General features: G+C 38.0%; 1 protein-coding gene across 2 annotated transcripts in view; it reads right to left on the reverse strand.

Moving 5' to 3' along the window:
• Positions 1-387: 387 nt before the first annotated feature.
• Positions 388-19,650, reverse strand: part of LOC123499524 (retinol dehydrogenase 11-like) — a 25,706-nt gene continuing 6,443 nt past the window's right edge. For both annotated transcript variants that reach the window (XM_045247590.1, XM_045247591.1), the window contains 10 exons: positions 18,506-18,612; positions 7,137-7,366; positions 4,249-4,341; positions 3,969-4,080; positions 3,739-3,866; positions 3,257-3,339; positions 2,939-3,050; positions 2,498-2,610; positions 2,297-2,386; positions 388-1,497 (listed from right to left, as the gene is read on the reverse strand). In XM_045247590.1, the coding sequence (XP_045103525.1) occupies positions 1,390-1,497; positions 2,297-2,386; positions 2,498-2,610; positions 2,939-3,050; positions 3,257-3,339; positions 3,739-3,866; positions 3,969-4,080; positions 4,249-4,341; positions 7,137-7,366; positions 18,506-18,612 (1,176 nt within the window). In that variant the 3' untranslated portion in view covers positions 388-1,389. The remainder of the gene's footprint in view (positions 1,498-2,296; positions 2,387-2,497; positions 2,611-2,938; positions 3,051-3,256; positions 3,340-3,738; positions 3,867-3,968; positions 4,081-4,248; positions 4,342-7,136; positions 7,367-18,505; positions 18,613-19,650) is intronic.

A 19,650-nucleotide genomic window follows, 5' to 3' on the forward strand; every position in this document is an offset into this window, starting at 1 on the left:
GGAACAAAGACCACTTTTTTTTCTCTCTCTTTTTTTAGATATTGCCATAGCTGGAGGAGATGGACCAGGAATCCATGGAGGAGGAGGATGACCTGTAAATATTATAGTTTAGGCTGTGTTTCAACTAATAAATAATAATAATAATAATGTGCTTCTTTGCCTTATAAAACCATATTTCCGTTTTCGCGCTAATGTTTACTTTGTAATTTAGCAGAGTCGCACCGGGAAAGAAAAGTCGCCAGTCGCACTGGGAGTGGGGAGCAAAAATAGAGTCGCAGTCGCACCAGATGCGGCAGCAAAGTTACAAAGTCAAAGTCGCACCTGAAAAATTAGGCTCGCCCCCAGCTCTGTTAAGGAATATCTAGAGTTAGAAGAAAAGATTGACGGTACTCGTTTATAATCATGTAATTACTAGGTTACATTACTTTAATACATGCAATATTATGACTTACCTAACTATAGATTTGATGAACAGCAGAGTTGCACGGCTGGTAGATAATTTACCTCCACGTGGGAGAATAATTATTACACCTGCATTGATGGACTGACACCAGTGACTGACTACGTCACATATTGATTGTTTATAAAATACGTAGCTACCTTGGCATACCTCCCACAATGCAATGTGAAACAATGGAGTCACGTGATGCGTGTTACATGGAAATACATTTACATAACAATAACATAATAATAAAAATACACAATATTATATGTAAGGCCACTACATTATGATCAAATAAACAATGCGTGACTCTATGCTGACATTACTTTCTATAAAGTATCAATATAAGTCCGTGGCCCATTCTTTCCTGGTGGCAGCTTTTACATCCGTGCGGAATCTAGCGCTCCCACTTTCTGGAGACTGTCTGCAGACTGGGACTTTTTCGTGGATCTTGGGAATTCTGGTCATACTGTATGGCTACTCATATATATATATATATATATATATATATATATATATATATATATATATATATATATATATATATATATATATATATATATACATACATACATAATTATTTCATTACTCAAAGTTTTGTCAAATTTTAACTGAAGATCAATTTTAGTCATCATACAGGGTTTCATTTTTACTTTCTTAATTCCTACAGAATTAACTTTTGACAGACAGAAGTGCTTTGCATTCTTTTATTTATGCCAAAGCTTCAAATGCCAAAATATGTTACTGTATAGAGATGGAAAATAAACCTCTTCAAGTTAGAAAAAAAATACATGGGGCTGTATATAGTTTTCTATTGAATAACAATTTGAAATTGGTATTTGTAAAATATGGGGGCATTCTGTCTAATTTAAGGATATTTCAACCCAAGTCTAGGGAGCTCCTAATCTGCATTAATTTGCGAGAGCCTTGACTTGGATCGAGGCCCGTCAGTAGTGTCGTTCCTCAGGCTGAAGACCAACCAGGGTCTCGCTGGCCTCCCATAACTTCTTGGCCATGCCATCATCAAGCACCAAGTCAGTAGCAACTTTAGCCACCTGTGCGGAAATTGGGATTACTAGTAATCAATGCAACTACGCTCTGTTTACACTCGTTTCTGCCAATGGTAACAGTGCAGTACATGCACCAATGTCCACAAACGCCTGTTTGGTGTTTTTTATTTACAATGCAGCACGAAAAAAATGGATGATGGTTAACCAGGCAGGTATTTGAAATAAACAATTAAAAAAAGCTTCTCCAATAAGAGCAATATATATATATATATATATATATATATATATATATATATATATATATATATATATATATATATATATATATATATATATATATATATCTGTGTGTGTGTGTGTGTGGATCAATTATCAAAATTGTGGAAGAAAAATAAGAAGCAAACACTGTTTTACCTCACGAAGGATAGCAAGACGCAGACATCCTTTTAAGACTTGGCAACTCTCTCTCTCTCTCTCTCTCTCTCTCTCTCTCTCTCTCCAAATAATAACATTTACGCTACGTTTGTCTTTCTCTATGTTACTATCCAGTATACTTAGGCTAGTAGGGTTAGGACAGGGTCTTCCAACGAAGGACTTTGGTTTGGCACTTGTAAAGTGAACTATTAGGCTGGGTGGATATTTTTTCCTAACCTCGGACTGTGGCCAGGAGCACATGAAAACCCTCCACCACCAAAATGTGAATGGTTCCACTACACCAGAACGTCCCCATACTATACTTACACTATATTACAACTTATCATATATGGTCATCAGGATCGTCACCTTTAACTCGCAACATAAATAGATAAACAACATCCTATCTGGCTTAACACCTTACAGTTACCTTACAGTTCTCGAAAAACTCGCCGCTAATTGTGGCAGTATCCTCAGACACCGCCAGATGGATAATGGTTTGCGCGCCTTGCTCCGGCGTCTGGAAACAACCACATCACATTACCATTACAATATATATATACAATATAGATATACAATATAGATATAAGGCTAATTGATAAGGAACGAAAAAATGCGTATAAATACCAACCTTGCCTGCGATATTTGCCGCAAAGTTCAATAGATATTTTAAAACCAAACCATTAGACTTATCAAATATTTCAGTAAGCACGAGTCCTGGGCACAGAGAGTTCACAACAACCCCTGCAAAAGAATAAGCTAATATTTAATGCAATCTCTCTCTCTCTCTCTCTCTCTCTCTCTCTCTCTCTCTCTATATATATATATATATATATATATATATATATATATATATATATATATATATATATATATATATATATATATATATATATATATATATATATATATATATATATATATATATATATATATATATATATATATATATATATATATGCAATAAAGTTTTTTACATAAGTTCAATTAATTTGTCCACATATCATGCAGGTGACCAATGTTTGGATGAAGTACGTGTAAGTTTAACTTAGGAACAGACTGTCAACCATACCAGAATCCTTCAACATCGCTGCCAGCTGACGGGCGAAGAGGATGTTGCAGGCCTTGGTCTGACTGTATGCTTTCATTGTCTTGAAACTTCCTTCATGTTTGAAGTTTAAGTTCTGATAAGGAAATCTATTATGATGATAGGGCAAGGCAATGACAGCACACTTCTCATACAACAGTAAGTGCTGTCACGTCTTATGTGTACAAACTCTCAGCCCACCGAATATAAATAAATCTTAAATAGAGACATCACAAATAAATATTACTATTGTAGTATAAACAAAACAAAAAGTCCTAGATACTTAGTATAAACCTTAATTACCTCAATATCCAGCGTTTTGACACCGTTGTGGGCCATGGAGGCCACTACCACCACTCTGCTAGGTTGGCTGTCCTTCAACAACCCTGCAATGCCACACGCAGCTCACTACTAGCAGCATGAATGTTATCTCTCCTATTACTGTCATACGCATACTTTTTACATGTCATCCCTTGGCATAAGTAAAACGACAATGAGAATTACTGACATTGATATCTGTTCTAAGAAGGCACAAGACGTAAGAGTTCAAACATTAATAAGTTGGAGGACTCACAACAGAATTGTATTAACAACTAGACACTGTCATTGGCCCAGAGGAAGTATCTGGCGACTGGTGGCCTGCTACTTCTAGTTACATTGTATTTCATTTTGACTACACTACTGCATAGCACGAAAGACATGTTCACAGTTGTGATAAACAACAAAAAAATAGATGAAAAAAGATATGAAGTCAGGCTCAATTAAAAACGAAAAGGTCAACTCACCTAAAAGAAGGTTAGCAAGAAGAAAGTGTCCAAAGTGGTTGGTCGCCATCGTGAGTTCCAGGTTATCTGAAGTTAACACTCGCTCTGCTGGGCCTCCGATACCAGCATTCAAGACCAGTACATCTAATCTGTGAGGGGTTGGGAACAGTACTTCACACAACTCAAGACTCGAACCTGGGTCTCACAGCAATACAGCAGCAGACAATAAATCCTTTCATTGAAACACAAACCTGCGTTCTTCGGCAAGAATCCTGGCGGCGAAGCTCCTGACAGAAGACAGCGAGGAAGTGTCCAGTTCCCTTACCACTACTGACTTACTCCCCGTACTGGCCTCGATATCACCTGACACAGAAACCATTCATTTCAAGCCCACAGGTTAATTTTCACGTAATATCCCATACCTAAAAGTTTACATAATTCATCACGTAAATATAAAAAAAAAGAACTGATTATGGAATGATCCAACAACCATTGGTTTAACTTCCTGAATGAACCTTTCAGACTACCAACTTGCAACTTTCGAGGCCTTTTGCAGGTTCCTGCACGCCATGATGACTCGAGCTCCTCGGCGGGCGAAATCCCTCGCTGCTTCCTTCCCTATACCTGTTGCAATTGAAGCCATTAATTACTTTGTAAAAATCTCATGACTAAATATAAACACTTACTAAAACAGATCGTTCTCCAAACACTTACATAGTACGAACATTGTTAGATTACTGTGCATTCCATACCCCGTACGATATGGCCGCTTTCACACCTAGGTGGCATGTTGCACGTGGCAAATGGCAGGTGGCAAGTGGCAAGTGACGAGTGGCACGGTGATTTCAGACCAAGGTAGCACGTTGCCACGCGTCTCAGGGTGGCAGTTCACTTCACAGTGCACAAGATGGCATGATTATTGTTGCTTAGATTGGTACTATAATCGCCCGCAGAAGAAGAAAAAGAAAGAAATTCTGGATACATCTGAATCTTTATCTTGAAGATAGTGTGGAAGCTCAAAGTGTTTATGTAGTTGCAAAGCAACTAGAGCTCGATGAAGAGAAGTTCCAGTTTTTGTACTGAATGTGAAAAGAAATTTTTGCTATCTGGTATTTTATGTTAAATAGTTCATTGTCTGGAAGAGGCATATTCGTAGTTGTGCACGAGAGCACGCACGAAAGACAACTGACAACAAAAAGACAACTGTGTCCTACACGACTACATGTCCCAACAAAAAGACAACTGTGTCCTACACGACTACATGTCCCTCTCACAGGCAGTGTTGTCACATGTGCTTGCTCAAATCTGTCTAGTCTCTTGAAAACTAATCAACATGTGCCATACATCCAAAAGTTTTCTTATTATTGTATATTTTGTTATCAAAATAAAAAGAAGTAATAGTACAACGTCTAATAATAAGTTTTGAAGTGAAAGTTCCATTAAAATTTGGCAAGTCGCACATTAAAAAATAACGGGCAAGTCCGATTCCCGAGTGGCGTGGCACGTCGCAAGTGGCACATGCGACGTGCCACGCCACTTCGGTGTGAAAGGTTTCATAAGTTTCCGGATGTTCATTTTCACGTGGTACGCCACGTGACTTGCCACTTGCCACGTGCGACGTGCCACCTTGGTGTGAAAGCGGCCTATGATTCACACGCTAGCGATCGCCAAGGTGTGACCAATCACGGATTGGTCACACGGTGATGCATTGTCATTGTTGGACCTCTGTCGCTTCTCTCAGTCTCGTCTTATCTCTTTCTCATCAACAGAATAATGATTGCCATTGTAATGGATGAAAAAGGAAATAGAACAAGAGTGTATAGATTCATTCACCACTTCAAAATATGAACAGTTTTCATTCTCTAATTTTTGCTGAAAGTAAACTTCATTTGGGGAAATACAGTTAGAATTGAGAATAACCTATTTAAGAAAGTACATTGTACATTGCTTAGATTAAGCCTTTTTTTAAGGTAATGTCTGCATAGTATATTCTTTGACCTTGTAGAAAAAAAATCATTCAATCAACTTTTCATAATCCCGATGTTTTCTTTTCTTATTTATGTATTTACTTGTTTGTTTACTCTCTCTCTCTCTCTCTCTCTCTCTCTCTCTCTCTCTCTCTCTCTCTCTCTCTCTCTCTCTTATTATTATTATCATTATTACTATTATGATCATCATCATCATCATCATCATTACCATTATTATTATTATTATTATTATTATTATTATTATCATTATTATTATCATTTCTATTTTAGCTATTCATTCTCCACGAAATTGTGAACGGAGCATTCTTTGACCGTTGATACAACATACTTCAGCACAATGTAAGTAGATTCCTCTTTTTGGGTATGCACTTCAGACTCCTTCATTCTGGGTGTGCGCTCGAGCAAACCACTCCTCCGACTCTCTGGCATCTACTTAACATAGAGTAAACCTTATATTATAATAAGTCTCCATCACCCATATAATTATGTTGTGGACATAGGAGACGGCTTGCTCGAATGAAAAGTCTGGCCTTGACTCCGGCCTCCAAGATGAAGATGACTGCTGTACTATATACATTTTCAGAGTTTGGAAGAACGCGTGCACTGTTTAAGCAAATCAGACTAGTTTCAGTTAGGTTAAGATGAGACAGTCATCACAAGGATCTTTTGTGATCATAATGAAAGAATTTTCAAGAATATTCTGTGACTAGTTTCGAAGCTACAGCCACGCGTCTTCGCAGGTGGGCGCATATTTTATTTGCATAACACTTAAGAACGAAAGTGTCCTTAGATAGGAGAGGAGATATTAGTAAACGCAAGTGTACATACTATATACGTATATATTACATCAGTCTTGATGATGCTAATGATAGTGATTGATGTTATCGAATGAAAGATCTTGTAGACCTGAACAGATATCACGCTTGGTGAGGCAAGTGTAGGTTACTGTTGCATAAAGAAGCTCGAATTACATAACACCCTCCCTTACATAAGTTCAAACACAATCCTTATCATAAGATTAAATACCTCGGAAAGATAGCGTCCGCTTTCTTCACAAAATCTTTGCTTCTTTTCACTATAATGGGATGATAAGTGGTAATTGTATGATATGCAACTTCTCTTTACACATTCAGTATATTTTCACATTCAGCATGTATACCTTACCATACACTTAGTTTTGTGTTTCTATAATATTTGTTGTGGGACACAAGGTGATCGATCTATGCACCAATAATAATACTGGGTCGAACAATGAAGACATTTATGATTATCAGTATCATAAAATTTATGAGTAATGATAATAGCATAAAAAGTTTGCAAGATCTCTACAACAAAGCGCATGAGTAACGAGCATGATGGGCGTAGCAGCGCCTTCCACACAACCCTCTCCCAGAGAACCGTAAACAGGAAATTGAGGGTTATCATTCTCACCTGCCGATGCCCCGGTAACGATGATCGTCTTCCCCTTCAGACTGACAGAGGTGTTGGCTTGTCCACTACGCAGGCGGTATACCCATCCGAACACAACGAAAATTGCAACGATGACCATAGGCACCGCTGCCATCACGACCGCTGCGGTTCCGACCATCCTGCTGCTATGGCTTAAAGACACTGACTGGCAACTACATGAGCAGCATGACGGCTGGTTTCCGCCAAGGATTCTAGGGAAGATAATTATACGGGTTCAATGGGCGGGATCAAGGAATATACAGAGAGGAAGTTTTAGTGTGGGTTAAAGTTTGGAGGACAGCGACGGTGCTGCCATCTGTTGGAAGCGGGTACTTTCATAGAAAACGTTGTTAGGAGTAACTTAAAATTTCTCCCATGCTTCTTTCCCCCCCCCCCTTTTATTTTTCCCTGCATTTTCTCGTAGTTATGAACTTATAAGGCAAATAAAACATATATATATATATATATATATATATATATATATATATATATATATATATATATATATATATATATATATATATATATATATATATATATATATATATATATATATATATAATAATAATAATAATAATAATAATAATAATAATAATAATAATAATAGAGAGAGAGAGAGAGAGAGAGAGAGAGAGAGAGAGAGAGAGAGAGAGAGAGAGAGAGAATTATTAGGCACGCACGCACGCACACGCAAACACAAACATAAACACACACACACACACACACACACACACACACACACACACACACACACACACACACACACACACACACACACACACACACACACAGAGATAGGAAAGATAGAAAAAGATAAAGAGGCAGGCAGACAAGACGACAATAATAATAATAGAGAGAGAGAGAGAGAGAGAGAGAGAGAGAGAGAGAGAGAGAGAGAGAGAGAGAGAGAGAGAGGGTCAGGTTGCTAATCCCTACTAACTGCATCTCCCCCTCCTTTCCTTCCCCTCTCTTCACTCTTCTTTTGTCTCTGTTGGGGGAGAGAGCAGGTGAGGTCGTTTTTACAGAAGAGATTGGCAGACAAGACGTGTCCAACCGTGTAGTAAAAAACGAAACGGTGCTACGTTAGCGTGAGGCCTACCAGACTATAGCGTGAGATCTACCTCCCGTTAGCACTATAGCGTGCATGAGGTCTACCGCTCCCTTATGGATATCACACATTTCCATATACATTTATTTTAGCGATAAACACTTAATTTGTACATATCCTAGGAATGACTTAAATAGATAAGGAAGAAAGGTAAAAATAAACATGTTATCATATATTTCCATACATTTATTCTAGCGATGCACACTTCGTACATCTTCTAAGAATGACACAAATAGATCATTGGAATTTTTTTCATCACCTTCCAGCAAAAATGATCAAGATGAGACTGGAACAGCTGACGACCAATACCTACCATTCTATAAAACTCCTGCAACATTTTGAAGTACCCTCACTCGATCTTAACTATTTTAGGCCGAGGAGGAATCTGATTTAGGAGCTCCATTTGCTTCCTTTTATATGAACAGATTACGTGGATAGGTGACATTTTTGATGGACAGGTGTGGGGAGGGTCCCGGAGGGACGCGGGTCACGCGGTAGACCTCAGGCTGCACTTGGGTAGGCCACATATGGCGGTAGACTTCACGCAAAAGTAGCACGCACTTTCTTACATTGGAGCATTTCTTACTTGATTGTAAAGGATATAGTAATATAAGACAGACCTTTTTACACAGTGTTGAAAATCAAACAAAAACTAATAAAATTGCAAATACATTTTTATTTGAAATAATAACAACAGAAGAAATAAAAAAAGAGAAAGAATTATGTGATCAAGATCTGGAACTGAAAATATAACAAGCAACAGCAATAACAAGACTCAACAGAAAACAGAATTTAAACGCGCCCACTACTGGACTGCTGCATGGATTGGACTGGCTACAACAGCAACACCACACTGCCCACGATTTCTTGAAATGTTAGAAAGTAGGGGAATGCCTTGAAGGTCAGAAGCAAAAACAAACATGCTATTGCAATATGAATGGCTATATCCGACTCCGGTAGCGGGTTGCCTTCAAGCTCATCAGCTTCGCTTTTTTCGTTAGTCAGGAGAGGGAAGGGACTTCGGTGATCTATAGGGATGAGAGAATAGTCAAATCTAGAAAAGAAACCAGCTTAGTAAACGTGAAGATTAGTTTAAATGTATTACACGAACTGTAGGAGTATTCCAAATAAGATAGATTTGTTGAAAGGAGCAGCTTGTGTTGAAAATTTTGATATAATTGCATTAACAGAAACCTGGTTAGATATGTCAGGGAAGGTGTTTGATCAGGAGGTGAAAATCCCTATCCTTTTTCATAAGGATAGGGAAAACAGAAGAGGGGGAGGAGTGGCCTTGTACGTCAAGAACACACTGCAATGTTGCATAAACAACAGAATTAAGACAGATAGCAAAACAGAGTCTCTATGGGTTGATATTAAGGAAGGGTCTCAATCAGTAGTAATGGGTTTAGTGTACAGGCCACCTAATGCTTCAGACCAAATAAACTCTTCCCTATGGGAGGAAATAAATAGAGCAGTCAGGTACAGTAAGGTATGTATGGTAGGGGATTTTAACTATAGGAATGTTGATTGGAACTTGATGGTGGGTAACAGGGAAGCAGAAGAATTTCTTAGGGTCATTCAGGATAATATTTTAAAGCAAGTCTTTTTAGAACCCACGCGGGGAAATAATACTGTAGATTTAATTCTGACAAACAGGCAATTACGCAGGTGAAGGTTGGTGGCCAGCTATAGTCTTTCCACTCTATGAAGTCCGTTCAGGGCAGGGCACATTCTGGAATTCCCATGAGTGCGACGTTGCCAGTTCAACTCCCAATTATCAGATTAACTGTACCGACCCACCACCCATCTGTTAATCTCTCTCTCTCTCTCTCTCTCTCTCTCTCTCTCTCTCTCTCTCTCTATTATTATTATTATTATTATTATTATTATTATCATTATTATTATTATTTAGGTAGTGTGGAAAAAAGTCGAAATGAATAATAATAAATAATACTCCGGCGCTTTAGTTTTTGGTTAATTTTCTCCCAAACTTTCAGAAAACCCCTTTGTGTGTGTGTGTGTGTGTGTGTGTGTGTGTGTGTGTGTGTGTGTGTGTGTGTGTGTGTGTGTGTGTGTGTGTGTGTGTGTGTGTGTGTGTGTGTGTGTGTGTGTGTGTGTGTGTGTGTGTGTGTATATATATATATATATATATATATATATATATATATATATATATATATATATATATATATATATATATATATATATATATATATATATATATATATATATATATATATATATATATATATATATATATATATATATATATATATATATATATATATATATATATATATATATATATATATATATATATATATATATATATATATATATATATATATATATATATATATATATATATATTTCATTACATTATGTCATGTGTAGGTAGTATTTATTTGTTTTTTATTTTTCGACTTTTTTCCCACACCACCTATGAGGTAAAAGTCTGGGCGCGTTTTTTTTTCAGAGGTATCCCCAGTAGGCCTAATCCTCTCTCAGCTGTTTAATCATCATCATCATCATCATCATCATCTTCCTCATCAGAACATTCTGTGATGTTAATCACAAAGGACTCTACGAAATTTTCAGCTGCGATGTCTTGTTGGTCATCTTCATCTTGTATTTTTTCAGCATGTCGCACTGCTTCCATCCAATTTTGTGGTGTGATGACACTCAGTGCTTCTGCCACGAGATCTTTCAGATTAGCCATTTTGAAAGGGTTCTTCTTGGCTACATAAGCCTTCACTTGTGCCCAAATGAGCTCAATCGGGTTATATTGGCAATGATATGGCGGCAACCTCAAAACGCGATGCCCCGCCTCTTCCGCAATCTTATCGATTACGTATGTCGTGGTGACATCCACTTTCTTCGCAAGCTCTTGCAGCTGTGCTTTGGAAGAGTTTTCTTGGGGCTGGACTCCCTTCTTTATCAGCCACTCCAATAAATCAGATTTTCTCCAGGACGTTGCAGGCCTTCTTTCAAGTTTAACGGAATGATAAGAAGCATTATCCATTACGATCACCGAGTTTGGTGATATGTTTGGGAGCAGCTGCTTTCTAAACCACTCCTCAAATAGGGTCGAATTCATTTGCTTGTGATAGTCTCCGTCATTTTTTGCTTGAAATACCAAGTCGGTGTTATTCACAAAGCCATTTTTAGTGCCAGCATGAAGTATGATCAAACGGCTACCTTTTCCAGTTGGCTGTCGTACTCCAGTGGCTTTGGGTGACGTTGTATCAATCCAACAGTTTGAAACTGTGTAATTTTGGTTCACCCAAGTTTCATCTAGGTATACGATGTTCTGGGAGGCCTGCTTAACTTTTTTATGTCTCGCAAGAACGTAGTGCGAGCTGCTGCCACATCACTCCTCTCCATAAGGAATTTGCGGCCATCAACTTTGGCATATTTAAAGCCAATCTCCTTCAAAATCTTATGCAGGGAGGATATGCCGCCACTGAAGGAAATGTTTTCCTTAAGATCTTCTCTAATCTTTTGTAGAGTCAGGACTTCATGCCTCTCATAAAAGGCCAGGACCGTTCTTCTTATGACACATTTATCAAAGTCATCCAGAGTCGTGACAGGTGCAGAGCGTCTCCTCTTCTGTGGAGATAAAAAAAAAGCTGTCCTTTCTGGTGATGTCCGGCTTCGTATGGAGCAGATTCGCTGGACAGTTTTTTCTGAAACGTTGGTGGCTCTTGCAGTCCGAGCAATTACTTTTGAAGGTGGGATAAGGAATCCATTACAAGCTTTCTCTTCAAGGAAAAACTTGTTTACTTTGTACAACATTTCCTTTTCCCTGCTATGCAGTACCTTGGACCGAGAGCGAGTAGGAGTTGTTGCTTCCATCTTGCTTGGTGACCAGGAAGGAAGTGAGCCGTGACGCCTGACCCGCTTGGAATTAGTGAACCTGCTTATCTGTGAGGGCGGACCTCAAGGTAATTAAGGAGATCACTGACGGGGGTGACAGCTGAGTGTGAAAATTTTTTCTATCCTCTGCATATCTTGTGAATCTTAAAAGCCAAGCTTATTTTGATCAGAAGGATAACTTGTAATTTATTCAGATGTAAAAACCCGCCACTAAAACCGCCTTGCAAGACAGAAATCCGCCATGAAAACCGCCAGCCCGCCAGCATCACAGTTTTCCCGCCAGTGAAGATAGAAAACCGGCACATTTGGCGGGAAACCCGCCAACCTGGCAACTCTGGCCTGGCCTGACTCGACCCAGCGGAGAAAGGGAAGGGGACACCACCACCACCACCACCACCAACGTGGCACATGGAAAAAAACGCGACCACATGCCATAGAATTTATACAAATCGTCGTTATCATCGTAAACATAGACACTAATTGTACTATGTAACTTCCTTTACTATACACGCAATACATAAAATATCACTCTCAAACAGCACATGGATGATTAATAAGAGAGAGAGAGACGCATGTATGAAGGTTGATTTGGCAGCATGGCTAGTTGTAAACGACCATACCTGCCCCACCCTGAACGGACTTCATAGAGTGGAAAGACTAAAGGTAACGGTGATCGCAAAGATATACGGTATACATTGAAATGGCATGAAACTTTTAGAAAGAAGAACAATAGGAAAGTACTTGACTTCAGGAAGGCTAATTTCGAGGGATTAAGGGGATTTTTACAAGGAGTCGTCTGGCAAGGGGAAGGCAGGTAAGGGTATAGAAGGAAGGCAGGATCAGAGAAGTGGGGGGTGAGGTGCAAAATCAGAGCGGGGGTAGAGAGAGAGAGAGAATGAGGCGGTGGTGGGAGCTGGATTAGGACATGAGAGGTATCCCGGTGAGTTGAGGATTGGTGAAATTTATACCGACTTTCTAAATAAAATACATGAAGGTGAAATAGCTAACATTCCATATAAAACAATAAAATCACAAAGCAACGGCCCTAAGTGGATGACAGACAGATTAAAGCGATGCGTAGGGCAAAAGAGGAATATATATAAAAAAGAGGCTGAAGGCAGGAGATGAGGCTTTAAGGCCAATATACCACGAATTAGTAAGAACAGTGAAGAGGTCAACGAGGAAAGCTAAAAGTGAATATGAGTTGAGGGTAGCCAGCCAAGCAAAGACGGACCCTAAGGGATTTTTTCAGTTATACAAGACGAAAAGCAGAGAAGAAATAGGTCCCTTAAGGACAGCAATTGGGGAGATGGTTAGTTCTGCGGAAGTGATTAGTAGAATTGTGAACGAGTATTTTTTAACTGTCTTCACCCAAGAGAACACGCAAAAAATTCCAAACAGCGAACAAATAATTAGGGTAGAGGATAGTGAAAAGCTGACAGATATTCATATAACTAAGGGGATGGTAGAACAGGAGATAGATAAACTAAAGAAATTCAAGTCACCAGGACCTGATGAAGTATATCCAAGGGTTCTAAAAGAATGCAAGGACGTCGTAAGCGAGCCTTTAGCGGCACTTTTTAGGATGTCACTGGAGTCAGGTGAGGTACCGATAATGTGGGGAGAAGCTAACGTGGTTTCCATATTTAAGAAGGGAGATAAAACCCTGACGTCTTATTACAGGCCTGTCAGCTTAACTTCAGTTGTGGGTAAACTAATGGAATCAATAATAGCGAAAAACATTAGGGAACACTTGGACAAACACGGCTTGATAAACCAAATACAACATGGATTTACGAAGGGAAAGTCGTGTCTTACAAACTTGTTGAGTTTTTTATAGTAAGATTTATGAGGCGGCAGATAAGGGTGATGATTATAATGTTCTATACTTGGATTTCAGTAAAGCCTTTGACAAGATACCTCACCAGAGGCTCTTAAAAGAGTTAGAGCACACGGTATAGAGGGTAGAATATTAGGCTGGATTAAAGCGTGGTTAGACGACAGGCGACAGAGGGTAGTAATTAATGGATCTAACTCCGAGTGAGGGGAAGTAGTTAGTGGGATGCCACAGGACTCGGTTTTAGGTCCATTATTATTTTTGATATATATTAATGACTTGGATAGTGGAATTAACAGTGACATTAGTAAATTTGCAGACGACACAAAGATAGGTAGATTGATTAGGTCGTACCTAATTAATCTACCTATCATTAATCTACCTTTCATTTTTGTCATCTCGATAATCTATCAGCGGTTACATGTTATCTCGCCGGCTCAGTAATTAAGTGACCGATAGATTCTGACCAACTCACGTGAGATGTTTCTGAATGCCACAACCTGTACATCGTTGTTTTGCGTGGTTGCTCTCAGTACACTTACAACAAAATGTCTTCGGTTAGTAAGAATCTAAAGGCTCGCAGTGAACCCATTCGAGAGAGCGTTGTAAAGATCGAGGTGCGATGCCACAGCCACATCGTTAACATCAGGGGCTACATCTTCAAGGAAAAAAATAAATATACATACAGTGTCTCCATGACAAAACATGGGAAAAACACCACAGAGCACAAGGAAACACCCGACTGATTGACGGTCTCGACTGTACAGTACCTGAAGACAATTAACGAGTTTGGTTCCAAAACACACTTCTCGGACGGGATGATATTTATTTTCGTACACACACACACACACACACACACACACACACACACACACACACACACACACACACACACACACACACACACATATATATATATATATATATATATATATATATATATATATATATATATATATATATATATATATATATATATATATATATATATATATATATATATTATATGCCTTTCTTTTTGTCTTTTTTTAAGGTAGTCCTTTAAGGATCAGAAAAGATAACGATTACAGTATTAAGCTTTTATCTCTAACATACATTTTCAACATAGATAACATAGAGGTATTCAGGTTAGGCCTAACCCAATATTATGGGAACCTGAACAATGCTATATATTCGTAAGTCTGTCTTGTCATGTTTAAGTAATGATTTTTCCATTAGTTTCTTCGATTCTCCAAAGCCCGAGCAAAACATCGCGTTTTGAACAACACAAGTGTGTGCCACAGTCAACTTGGCAATGACAAGGTCTCATTCCTCCATATTAGAATCGCCGAGAGCCGACCGTAACCTCAGTCAGGAAAACGAAGGCTGCCACGAAAATACTTATAGGTGTGAAACACCAGTAAAATGAAATAAAGAAAGAATATTAGTTTATTTGAATCTTTGCAAGGGTATTAATCTCATGTGACCAGTAAACCTGTATTTGCCTCAATAATATCAGCCAACTGAGAAACCAAACCAAACAAAAACATACTTGTATATCATCTCTCTCTCTCTCTCTCTCTCTCTCTCTCTCTCTCTCTCTCTCTCTTAGATTTTGAGAGCAAATCGAATCTTAAAACATTATAGATAAAATAAAGCAACCAGTACACCATGCACTGAACAAATAATAATTGATCAGTAATTTAAGGTAATATGTAGAATGGCAACATGCTAACAAAAGAAAGCAAGACACAAAGGACATTAGACTGCTAAGTAAGAGATATTGTTACTATAATGGTTTAGAATAGGTAAACAGCAGATAGAGACGAGAAAAGAAAGTAAAAGATCTTTGCCATGCAAACGAACCCTTGAAACAATAACTGTGAAGACCTGAGGAAACGCTTAAGGATAGTGGTGGATAGATAAGATTATTGCCTCATCTGACTGAACAGAAGTCAATGGGACCGATCGCGATCTGCTATGTAGGTGCCTTCAACCGCCAGATGGGTTAATTATTTCACAGCAAGTTGGTCAACTGGAACGTACTTTTCTGCACGTTTTGTAAATATTAAATGGTTTAATAAAATAGTTATAATCTTTCTAAGAATGTACTCGTGGCATATAAGCTAAAAAAGTGGAAATGTGTATATAATGTCGAGCGCTCTTCTTTCCCATCTCCATTTCTGGGACAAAAAATAGAAAAGATCATTAATAGGTAAAGCGTAGTTTTAATGCCTTTTTCTTTCCATAAAAATTAATATAAATTATATTCATACAGAAAATCACAACAATTAATAGCCTTAAGAAATTAACAGTATAGAGGATATTGTCTGACATGCACCGAGATTATTCTATGGAAACGTAAACAAATCTAGCGTGTTAAGAGCCATCGCCACACTCGCTACACAACGACTTCACTATGGATAACACTATGGATATTAGTGAGGATGAACTTAGAAAATGGACAGTGCCAACTCTGAGAAACTTTCTGAGATCAAAAGGCATACCAAGTTCGCTTGTTGTGATTCAGTTAGGAAAATTCGGTTTCGGTAATGTTGGCCAGGTTATTTCGGCACAGACTCCGAAAATTTTTTTTTTTTATAAATGCTACTCAGTGATATTTGCTCTACGCTTTTTGAGTGGAGCATTATCCTATGCAGAAACTCTAACAATTTTGTGATAAGGTATATATGTACTATTAGACTTACAAAAAATATTTTGATGGGACACTGGTACAACCATACTTTGCACCATTAGGAACATATATTTGCATATTTTTGTCATTTTCAATCAGACACATAGATGAATAACCAAACGTTTATATTATGAGGTATGTAGGCATGAATATCAGTATATATATTTTTTCAATAGGGCTTCCACAAGAGCGACAGTTCGGCGCGATAGGCAGGACCAACTTGTGAATTAAACCAGCTGGCGAACAATGAAAACTACACAGATAGCGATTGGTGCAATTGCTGTATCAAATAAATCGAAATTGTACATGGCAAATTGCTTAATTCCTACATGTTCGCCATTTTCATTGGTGATGCTTTGGATCCAACAAGTTTGGAGTCATTCAGGGATTGGAATGTTGTGCTGATGCCTCATCATTCCAATAACAAACCTCCAACAAGAAGGAGCTGCCCTAATAGGTTAGGCCGTTGCAGAAATACTGTCTACAGCCGGGCGTCTTGGCGGCGGGATCTTTTATGGTCACCGCAGTGTATCTTGCATGGTCCCAATTATAGTAGCTATTGTTGTGAAGCAGAAACCCACCTGCATCCAGTACAACATACTCATGATAAAGTGACTGATATTTCTAAGCGTTTCCTTTCTTCCTCTAATCTTCCTCTAGGTTTTGCAATGATTATGATATTGATGATAATGATGATGATGGTGATGATATGATATTTCAGTATTTCACACACACACACACACACACACACACACACACACACACACACACACACATATGTATATATATATATATATATATATATATATATATATATATATATATATATATATATATATATATATATATATATATATATATATATATATAGAGAGAGAGAGAGAGAGAGAGAGAGAGAGAGAGAGAGAGAGAGAGAGAGAATCTATTACCATACTTTAACTAGTCACTTATAAAAAATTCAGTAGACCATCACCAGCTGCTAAGAGGAAGAAAACACCGAAGAGGTCTTCGAGGTGCAGTGGTCGAGTCTTGGAGGTGGTGATGGTAGCGTGGAAGGGTTTGAAGCAGTCAGTAGCGTTGGTCAAGGCATCCCCAAACTCCTTCTTGATAATCCCAAACTCCCGAAACCTAACGATACTATAAATGCAATATATATATATATATATATATATATATATATATATATATATATATATATATATATATATATATATATATATATATATATATATATATATATATATATATATATATATATATATATATATATATATATATATATATATATATATATATATATATATATATATATATATATATATATATATATATATATATATATATATATATATATATATATATATATATATATATATATATATATATATATATATATATATATATATATATATATATATCTTAACAGCAATGATTGTGTTCCAAGTTTTGCGAGACACTCCTAAAAAGTAGATTTCTTATACCCATGGGTCTCGTTTGACTGGGACTGGCAAACCGTGATTCCCAAATTGTGAGTTATGACCACAAATAAAAACAATCGTAACGCTTTTTTCTTTTCTTTTTTCTTTCTTTCTTTCTTTTTGGTAATCATGAATGGTCCAACTGTATGTATATCCAGGTTGTCGGGACGGGACTAGTTTTTCAATTATTGTATCTGTGTCAATGAAAATTAATGTACTTTGTTAATAAAGGTTTATAAAGGTTAGAGTCACGGTTAGGGTAGTACTAAAAAAATAAAAATAGGGAAATGCTATATATGTATACAAGAGAGAGAGAGAGAGAGAGAGAGAGAGAGAGAGAGAGAGAGAGAGAGAGAGAGAAAAAAACTTCGTGCTCACATGGAGTCGAACTTTGGCTTGAGCGGTGACCCTTTGGGGAATGCGATGCTCAGGATGTTGGGACCGAAGAAGCCCCGGGACATAATGTAAGCCCGACACACGCCAGCCTGTAAGCAAAGGCCATAAAATGTTTATCACCGTCTCTGTTTACCACTTACCACTCTCTGACTAATATTCACCTAAGCATGCACGTATCTATGTGCATACAAGGCTTTATGAAATGTGCTGTTATTTATTGTTTATTGTTGTTGTCATTATTACTATTATTATCATTATTATTATTATCATCATCATTATTATTATTATTGGTGTTTTCTTTTTTTCTGTTGTTTGGTATTTCAACACAACAATACAGGACTGTAATACATGGTTTCTATGACATTATTTGTCGTTACATCTCCTGTATGTAATACTAAGTAACACGTGTGTACACCTCAGGAAGCCAATGTGACTGGAACACTACTTTCTGTCACATGGCTCAGAGCACAGATTGTGGACTTCAGCGAATACTTGGACAAAGATGAATTCACAGCTCTGCACGCCCGGCCAGCTCTCACCTCTGATGTAACAGGCTTGGTGCGACCTTTCACGTATCAGGTGTGTGTGTGTGTGTGTGTGTGTGTGTGTGTGTGTAATTCACCTCACCTCGGTCGTCTGCTGGTCACCCAGCCAGTCTTCCCATTACGGAGCGAGCTCAGAGCTCATAGACCGATCTTCGGGTAGGACTGAGACCACAACACACTCCACACACCGGGAAAGCGAGGCCACAACCCCTCGAGTTACATCCCGTACCTATTTACTGCTAGGTGAACAGGGGCCACACATTAAGAGGCTTACCCATTTGCCTCGCCGCGCCGGGACTCGAACCCGGGCCTCTCGATTGTGAATCGAGCGTGCTAACCACTACACTATACGCGGTGTGTGTGTGTGTGTGTGTGTGTGTGTGTGTGTGTGTGTGTGTGTGTGTGTGCAAAATATAAAAATTTCGTTAGACATGGCATAGGAGTAGATACCAGCTGACTTTTCTGTTATGACATATAAAGAGATTTCGATTGAACGTTGGGATTTGCTTTTTGTACAGTTGAATACCAATAACTTTTCCAACAGAGACAATTAATGCTAATAGCAATGGTAGCAATAACAGT

The sequence above is a fragment of the Portunus trituberculatus genome, chromosome 50 (assembly GCF_017591435.1).
Source record: "Portunus trituberculatus isolate SZX2019 chromosome 50, ASM1759143v1, whole genome shotgun sequence".
NCBI lineage: Eukaryota > Metazoa > Arthropoda > Malacostraca > Decapoda > Portunidae > Portunus > Portunus trituberculatus.